This window comes from Psittacula echo, assembly GCF_963264785.1.
Source record: "Psittacula echo genome assembly, chromosome: 7".
Lineage (NCBI taxonomy): Eukaryota > Metazoa > Chordata > Aves > Psittaciformes > Psittacidae > Psittacula > Psittacula echo.
In genome coordinates this window covers 26574247-26583582 of record NC_137740.1, presented here as the reverse complement: position 1 = coordinate 26583582, position 9336 = coordinate 26574247, and the positions used below count along the sequence as shown (strand labels likewise).

Here is a 9336-nt window from a genome sequence, read left to right as displayed (position 1 = left end):
GGCTGTTTCCCCTTATATAAGGAGCCACTATGACATGTTACCACTCTCCAGGCCCTCGAATGTTTGCTTACTCATCTCTCACAGGAGCTATAACCATGGCCTGAGCAGCAAGAACTTCCCAGGCACCTCAGCCAGGTCAATACTTGGTTTTGTAACAGGAATTGTAGCCCCTCTATGATTTGCTTCTCCTGCTTGCAGGCCCTGGAAGCCAAACGTGGTCAGAGACTGAAGGTAAAGTGTGTTGGCATCTGCCCATATTGCCCTGTTTCAGGCTTTGCCCATGGGAGCAAGTGAGTGTGGCTCACTGTTGCCCCCAGACTACAAGGAGAAGAAAGCACCAGACAGGGAGAGACGTGCAAAGCCCCACTAATGCCCTAGCTGCTGCAGATGGGGTCAGCAGTGAGCATCCCTCAACTCATAACCCTCTTCCTTGCCCTTCCCCGTCTGTGTATTTGTCACCTCTGAAGTGCTTCTCCAGCATCTGCAGCCCCAGCGCTTGCAAGACAGGTACTCATGCCCATACCCAGGTTGCTCCAGCACCTCAGGGGTTCTCATCCCATAACAGGCTTAGCAGTGGTAAGGCTTTGGACTAGAGGGGTTTGTAGTCTCGGCTTTGAACATGTGTAAAATGAGATGAGATGTGTGTGGAGCCTTAATGCTCAGGGAGCGTTCAGCTGCTAGAAGGAAACAGCAGCATCTCCTCGCCCTGGCACAGCCAGACAGGCACAACCACCCATGCTCCTGTAGCTGCCCCCTTCTCTGCGCACCCCACCTACACCCTCCCCACACTCCTCTTCCTGTCACTGAAATCCCTGCCACCCTCTCGCATAGCACATGCCTCATCATCTCCATCTGACAGCAAAGATTTCAGTAGCATTTCTTGCTCCATTTAGTCATTCCTCCTTTCCTTTAACTCTCCCCTAATAAATATGATCATTTAATCCCGTGGGATCTGAAATTCCCCTGGTACTTAACACAGTAAAACAAGCCTATAAATATAAATAATTATGATAAAAAGGCATAAAATGCCAGACTTGGGTCAAACATACTCACACAGTGACACTAGCAACAAATAACTGCGTAGTGTTTGAACGCAGATGGAACATAGAGTAGCTAGCTGTTGCTCATAACTGTCAGACTCCTAATTTGGACAGGCCATATTTTATTGATAGCAGAGCAAACACAGTCATGATCCATCCCTACCTTTCCTGCTTTATGAAAAATCCCATCCATCCCCCGGGAAGTAGGGATGAAAAAACAGTGGTGTGAACATCAGGTGAAAATATAAGATGGAAAGCACAGTTCTAGGCTGCGTTTCCCAAGTGTTTCTTGCACATCATATGCTAAGTTCAATTTTCCAAAAGCTTTGTTTTATTTTTAAAGGTAACATCTTTATTATTATTATTATATTTATTAGTTATTATTATGCAGAGATGAGATTTTTTTCCCCCTTTGATCACAGAGCAAACAGTTTGCTTTTGAAAATGTTAATGGAGTCCTGATTTAAAACTTTTTTCTTCATATTTTTTTGTTGTTTTTGTTTTTTAAAACGTTGCAACAGGCAGGATCTGGGATTCGATTTCCTTGTCCTACACAACGAAAGATTCTGGAGTTCGGACTCCTAGCCACTACCAGTAGGTCCTGCCTTGCTCAGTTGTTGTCGTCTCAGTGTGGTTTCGCCAGGTGGGGTGGGTAGGTGGGTGGGAGGGGAGGAGTTGGAAGAAGGGAGGGTATTTGTCAGCTATGTCGAATCTTGGTTAACAACTTTGCCTCCATTCATAGTTGGTGTCCCTGAACTTTTTCTTGAGCGTCCTTGTTTTTCTCCAATTTCATGCAGCGATGGCTCTCTGTACATGCACACTGCAAACAGAAAAGATACCCATTAACAGCACTGAAGTCACAGACATTAGTGACCAATAATGAACTATTTCTTTGTATTTGAGGCTGAAATTCCAGCCTCAATGCAAAACTATACACACTTACAAAAATCTCAGTGACCCCGCAGGAGAGCCTGTTATCAAGCAGGATGTCACCTGCCCTTGCTGCCAGTCAGACCTTTTTTCTGTCTCTGGATTCTTCCAAAGGCACAGAGAGAAACTTGGGATTTCTCACAGATAAGTCTTTCTAGGATTTTGTGCTTTACTGTTTTTTTCACATTATATTCATACATATAAAATAAATCTTCCAGTTCACAGCACTGTGTATTGTCTTGAGATGCTGCTAACAGGTCCAAGAGTTACCCTGTCCCCATCTGTTAATCTCCAATAGGACGCCCTTGAGAGTCTTGAATCAAAACTACCCTTGCATCTGAGCCACCTAAGCCTTCTGGGTGTTAAGTAAGTTCTTGATCTGGAAGTGGTGCTCAAGCCCATTTGGCAAAATTCGCCAAGAGCTGAGGTCTGTTCTTGGCACTTTTTGGTTTTCCCCCTGTAAATGAAGACAGCCAGCCAAGGTCAAGGCTGTGAGCAGACACATTGAGATGAGTTTAGTGACAGCAAGCCAGGAGCCATCCCAGCTCTGTGTGGTCACCTGGCAGCACCTGAGAACAGGGTGCAAGGAGGGCATCTTCTCTCCAGACACTGGGTAAGCAATGTGTGTCCTTTAAAAATGTACTTGCTGGAGCCTAGACAGCCAATAAAGGCAAGGTCTGTCCAAGCCATGGCATATCCCCATGTCCTGTGCAGCATAAAGCATTTATCCAATTCACCATGCGGACTACGTCCTCGTGGCTGTCCTCACGCTGTGTGAGGTGTGCCAGAGCAGGGGCACACACTGAGCACCTTACAACAAAAGGAACATCTCTGATGAGCTCATTGTAAATGTGGTGGGGTGAGGATGTGACTGAAACAGTGAGACATCTCAAGGGCAGGCACATGGCAGTTGAGAACTTAAGGTAGGTCCAGACTGCAAACGTCATTCCCAGATCTTTGCAAATATTAGGATAGAAAGAAATGATTGTGTACTGCTTCATTTTGAAAAGCTGTCAGGTCACAAATAGCACAAAGTTCAAACACAGGAGATACAGCCCATCAGGTTTTGTTCCAGGTAATCAACAAGAACAAAATTGCAAAAATTATCTGAAGAAACAAAAAAATACCCCATGTATGAATCTGTCATGTAAGCACTTATATTTATAACCTCCCCTGATTTGCAAATAAATCCTGACAATTAGAGGCAGGTTGCAAATGACATTATTGCTCTGCATTTCAATTCTAGCTAGATAAACAGTTACAGTAGTGTGCAACAATAAAGGACAGAGATAAAGTGCAGTCAACTGTGTATTAATAGGGGGGATATTGCATTGAATACATGAGCAGTGAAAAAATATTACTTTTCCCACAGAGCATTTTTCATGCAAAGCTTTCAAAGCAGTTTAAACTCACAAACGCTAGCCGAGCCTCCCAGCGTGGCTGCAAGGCAGGTTTGCTCTGCAAACTGTTATTGCTACTGCAGCCATTTTTTGATGAAAATGAGAAAAAACAGAAAATGAATGATATCCCATGGGTCTGGGCCAGGATGAGCAATGCCAGGACTGCCCATCAGCTGGCCAGACTATCGATGCTGTCTGCATGCTGCAAGGAAAGTGCGTAGCATGGCAGCAACAGAAGTAAAAGGGCTCTCACATTCCCTTTCAGCGGCTGAGCTGCCCCTCACACCTTGGTGAGTGTCACTCAACAACCTGGCAATGGTGAATTTGTCTGTTGTGGCAAAGTACCTAATACCATCTTAAAGAGCAGTATGAAAAGGTTAACAACTGAGGAAAACGTGTATCCTTGTCATTTCTCAGGCTGAGTTGCAGAGCCTTTTATGACACTGAGGATGCACATCACTTCCGTGACTGACCTAATTCTCTGACATGACATATGCCCAGCAGAGTTGGGTATTTGTGCCAGCATTGCCCCAGTACCCCTAACATTCCATACACAAATTCTTGCCTCTGGTCTAACATTGTCTTCACAATCTCTCAGGTTGGAAGCTGGAGCTGGAGGGACCACCATGACTATCCCTGCACATGCTAAGTTCATCTCACCCACACCCATCCCCAGTACCCTATTGAGCTGGGCCAGATGCTTAACCACAGCGGCTGAGCCTGTGCAAAGTCCCCAGCAGCAGCACCACAGCAAAATGCCTTTCCTCAGCTCCCTACCTCTCACCATGGCCTTTGGGCAAAAATGTTAAGCTGCTAACAAGGCCCATAGAAAAACAAATGTAAGTCAGGCTGCAGAAGTAAACAACATTTGCAGCTAAAAATTAAGAAAACTCTGTACCTAGCAAGCAAATAAGCCAGGAATTGTAGGTATATCTTCCAGTCTAGTGCATGATAAAAGTACTGACATGGGGCACGGCTAGAGGCTGCTCACATAGTGCTTTTCAGTCGGAGCTGTCAAAGCCTCTGTGCCAGATAGGCTGTGCCAACAGACCATGCCAGAAAATCTGTAGCAGCATAGAACAAGCATATTTTCAGTATTGATCTACACCTACAGTACCAGTGTACACAGTATTTATATGGCATCATGCACAAGATGGTGCCTGGATATTCTCCTACACAAGAGTCATGTGCTGAGCTATGGCAATTGCTCTGTGATGGCTGCAAATCTGTGCATACTGAGACCTCATAGCAGCCTTCCAGTATCTGAAGGAGGGCTATAGGGATGCTGGGGAGGGAGTATTCATTAGGGACTGTAGTGACAGGACAAGGGGTAACGGGTTCAAACTTAAACAGGGGAAGTTTAGATTGGATATAAGGAAGAAATTCTTTACTGTTAGGGTGGTGAGGCACTGGAATGGGTTGCCCAGGGAGGTTGTGAATGCTCCATCCTTGGCGGTGTTCAAGGCCAGGTTGGACAGAGCCTTGGGTGGCATGGTTTAGTGTGAGGTGTCCCTGCCCATGGCAGGGGGGTTGGAACTAGATGATCTTAAGGTCCTTTCCAACCCTAAATATTTTATGATTCTATGTGCACACTGACACACAGGTGTGTATGCACACTGCTGCACAAGTGGGGTTTTAAGGACAGTTTGATATGTTGTACAACACAAGCTATTGGACTGCAGTTCGTTACTCCTTGTACTGAGGAAGCTTGAGTGTGACTCAAGCATGGAGGTGTTAGTCATGGACCAGGAGGCGGGAAATGTGTGTGTTTGCAAATGGGTTGTTGTGAGTGCTCAGGTCTCCTCAGTTTAAAAGAACATCTTGGTGGTTCAGGACTAGCAGCACCCACTGACAGGTCTGTTTGGGGTCTCTGTGGGTGTGTGAAGACACACTGCCCCTGTCACCTGCATCAAGGTAAACTAGCAGCAGTGTGCCTATCAGCATGCCCAGACACTTGGGAGGGCTGCTGGTGCACACAGCAAAGGCAGCTTTGGAAGGATGAGCAATTTGGCTAGAACAAGAGTCCCCTCCCTGCTTTGCCTTGCTTCTCCCACCCACCCACACCCACACACCAAGCCAAATACAGCCCTTAAAGTCTGAAAACCAAGCTAATGCTTTGGAGCTTCAATCAGATAATCAGCTCCTATGTCCCAGATTCTAATCAACACATCCATATTCATGCTTTAATTGGAAAGTGTTGTTAGCTTGATCTGCTGAAGAGCCACAGGCGTAAACGGAAGGGGGTGAGCAACAGTGGAGCTGTGCCCATATCTGGTTCTTGAGACTTTCAATTCCCTGCTTCCCTGTTAACCAGCAGTACCTGCCATTCGCATGCACATGGAAACAACTCGCCAATTAGGCAGACGGTAAATGGGGGGTACAAGTGAGGGGAAAGAGAGTGACAGAGAGCATCCTTCCTGAAGGTGAAGGTATGGAGTGGGCTGCCTGTCACCCAGGAACAGCTCAATCTCTTGCCTATGCGCTGGCAAAGGATCCCAGCCTTATTTCTGCTTCCCAGGCATGGCACTGGCACACCACCCACACGGTGAAACCAAATTCACCCTGTGCTGCTTCCCTGGGTGTCAGAGACTGCCTGAGTTTGGAAAGAACACACCATTTGGTGTCCTGATGCTAGTATTTCTCATTTGGCAACGCTGCAAGTTGAGGAGGTTCAGGGGATGCAACAAACTTGATTTATTTTCCTTAGAATACAAGGAAAAGCTTATTAAAGGATCTTAGATATATCCCGTCCACTTAGCTTCACTCCTGCCTTTCCCTACCCCAGATCCTAGTGAATTAGAAGGAACCAAATTTTTCCCAAGTTGCAGCTGAGCAGGCAGGCTGTTAACCAGGCAGGATCACAACACATCACGATAGCATCCTGGGCTGGGGTCTAGGCAGGGCTGGGCTGAGAGCACATCCTCTGGCAGGCAGCCTGGGAGACAGGCTCTTTTCCTTGACAGATGCCACAGCTTTGGGTGTTGGTATCTGCAGTAGCGGCTACATTAGCTAATGCTTCGGTGGAGAGAATTAATTGTCTGAGCAGCAGCTAGGAGCAGGAGGGAGCAAGTGATTATGCACCCTCGTTTTCTGCCTCTAATTACTCTGTTCTAAACCCAGTCCCAGCTGATGCATTTCAGAGGCATTTGAGCTCGTCTCTATCTGGTGGCTAAATGTGCAGGATGCTGCCAGATGGAATCACAGTTTGTTCAGATAAGAAAAGCAGCACAGACAAAGCACAGGATGACAAAAAGCCAAGCAAAAGCAGGTTAAAATATATTGTATTTGCCATCTAGTAAGATTATTAGGAGTTTGATAGATGAACAAGTGAGTGTGGGATAGAAAACATACCAAAGCCTTCCCCTTTGACCTCTTTTGGATGTCAAAATTCAGATTCAAAATTCAGATTCAAAAGAGGAGCTGTGTTAGTGAAAACTGATACAGAGTGTAGAGCTTTATTGTTGTGTTGTGGTTTTTTTTTGGTGTTTTTTTTTTTAAACAACATTTTTTAGGATGCTTTGTTCATTAAGGTGATACCTTTGAAGCATTTTCACTAGGCCTACCGCATCTTCCTACTCAACAGTGTCTCATACTTCTTTACAACATCTGAGGACTTTGCTTTAACAAAACTGGCATGTTGCATCCCTGGGAAAACACACTGGAAAAATCTGGCTACTGTTCCGTGCACAATGGTATTCATCAGTGGTAATGAATGGATCAGACTAGTCATTGACAGGTGACCTTCATATCTGAGGTATGTTCACATCATGAGGGCTGAAGCATCATGAATTTGGAGCTAGGGGCAGCTCTGTTGACTCAAAGGAAATGTCTTCTACTTTCTGTGGCCAGATTTGCCACCTCAAAAGCATCCTGGCCTGGGTCAGGTGACAGATGAAATGTAGCTCTTTTGGGAGAGCTATCTGGAAATGATGTCTTCAAACGTAAGGCAATATAAATAACACGAGCACATCCACAATAAGTATCTGATAAAATTATCACCTAAGTGACTGGTAAGTCTTCCATCATTTGAGATGGGTTTACATATTTAAAAGAACAAGAAGCACTGTGGACCATAGTGTCCAGCACTAATCACTACAAGCAAGCACTCAAAGAGACTGAAATAGGTTTAAAAGATTGCTACGTCTCCAAGTGACAATTATATTCAAGTTAATTTCTTGTGCGGTCTGGTTGAACCTATACATCTGCACTTCAAGGGCTCATTTAGCTCGAATGATCAGTGATCAGAAATAAAAATATCAAAAGAAATGTGTTGCGTATGTGTGTTTTTAACCAAAACTGGCACCAAACAGTACATTAACTGCTGCCTGCCAGGCTGTTTGTCTTGGCTTTGGCTGTGGACAGATGGAGGAGGAACTTAACGTTTCCCCTGTTATTACTTATCAAGTTTTTTTGCTTTCATATTGATTAAGCTTAATACTATTCCCAAAAACAAACAAATCCTACCTAAACTAAACCAAAAATCCCTCCTACCAACCAAATCCGAAAACTTTTCCAGTTGGTAGCTAGTGACTTCTGCACAGAACGCATCCAGCATCCTGACAATCTACAGGAGTCAAAACAGTCTGTGGGATTAACACAGCATAAAGCTGTAGTTACTAAAAGCCACAGATAACACACATACATACATACCATTGTATATATGCACATGTAAATATATGTAGTCCTTAGAAATTATATGGAAGGACATTTCGTATTTATTCATTAGTTTACTTCCCATCTGTAACTTTGAGGAGAGGACTTCTGAATTCAGAAAGCAGTATGAAGCAAAGGGAGTCAAATGAGCTTCAGGAGCAATGTCGGCTGTTTTGTGTTTTCTTTCCCTACAAACGCTCTCTCAGCTAAGCTGCTGCATGATTTTTCTGCATTTTGCAAACAACTGGGGAGTATCATCTCAGAGATAATTGCCATTGAAGTAGTAGGTGAAGTGATTCCTAGCAATGTCGCACCTCTCCTTCCCAGGGGACCAGATTCCTCCTTGCATAGATTACTGTGTCAGCCATCATGTGGCAGGGCTACTGCCGGGGGTGGTACAGAGCAAAAGGAAACCTGGGCACATTACTGCAGACAGAAGCTGCAAAGTACTGGCCTGAATAAGCAGCAAAGCCCACGTGCTGGGGCATGCCACAGGATTTAGCAGAAGGAACATGCCAATATAGCAGGGGAGTGCTTTGAATACTTCCTTAGAGTCATGACAAAGAGAAAGAAGCTGTTAAAATAGGGTAGGAATTTCCCCTTTTCTGTAACATCTCTGCTTGCAAGATCTGCTCGCAGAGACTTTGATGGATGCAGCACAGAGAAGTCACATGGAGCTGAGAGCGTTTTACTCTAACCATCCCCACAAGCCTCTGCTACCTACAATGAATCTTAGGCTTGGGAACAGAGTTCTCTGTCTGGAGTCACAGTCCCAGACAGCTGAATGCTTTGGGAAGCTGACACGTGCCTCGCCTTGGGAGACTGCCAGCCCTTTGATGCAGCAGTGCTCACAGAGGCTGACTGCAAAGCATGTGGAGGAGGGAAGGAGTGGAGGAGCCCTTAATTTGGCTGCCAACTTCCAAAGCGCTCACTCGCTCAGGAGGTTGTGACAGCTGTGATTGAAGCAAGCGTGGGAGGATGCAACTGCAGGAAAGGGAAGCTCTCGAGCTGGGCTGGGTTTTTCAAAATGAAAGCCAGAGTGGCATTTGCTGCAATGCGAGCTCCGCTGTGGGTCAGGCACCTCCAGTAGGTCAAGGCTTTCCAAGAGGAGAGCCAGAGGAATGGCCTAGTTTAATGCATGCAGTAGACAACTATTTGAGCTATTTAACAGACACCACACTACAACAGAAAAGAAGCCTGGATTCAAAGGAACCCACTGATCAGTGCCAACACTCAGCCAGGCAGCGAAGAAATACCTGAAGGAGCTGGAAACCCAGTTGTGAAAGCTAGCACTTGCAAAATACTCTCCTCCC

The 9336-nt window shown here is 45.4% G+C and overlaps 1 protein-coding gene across 1 annotated transcript in view; it reads right to left on the bottom strand.

Annotated features, from left to right (window-relative positions):
• Positions 1-1741: 1741 nt before the first annotated feature.
• FGF12 (fibroblast growth factor 12) overlaps positions 1742-9336 on the bottom strand; it is a gene marked incomplete at both ends in the record, with an annotated part of 103665 nt that continues 96070 nt past the window's right edge. Inside the window, one exon of the mRNA XM_080623045.1 lies at positions 1742-1860. Coding sequence (XP_080479171.1) covers positions 1742-1860 — 119 coding nt within the window. The remainder of the gene's footprint in view (positions 1861-9336) is intronic.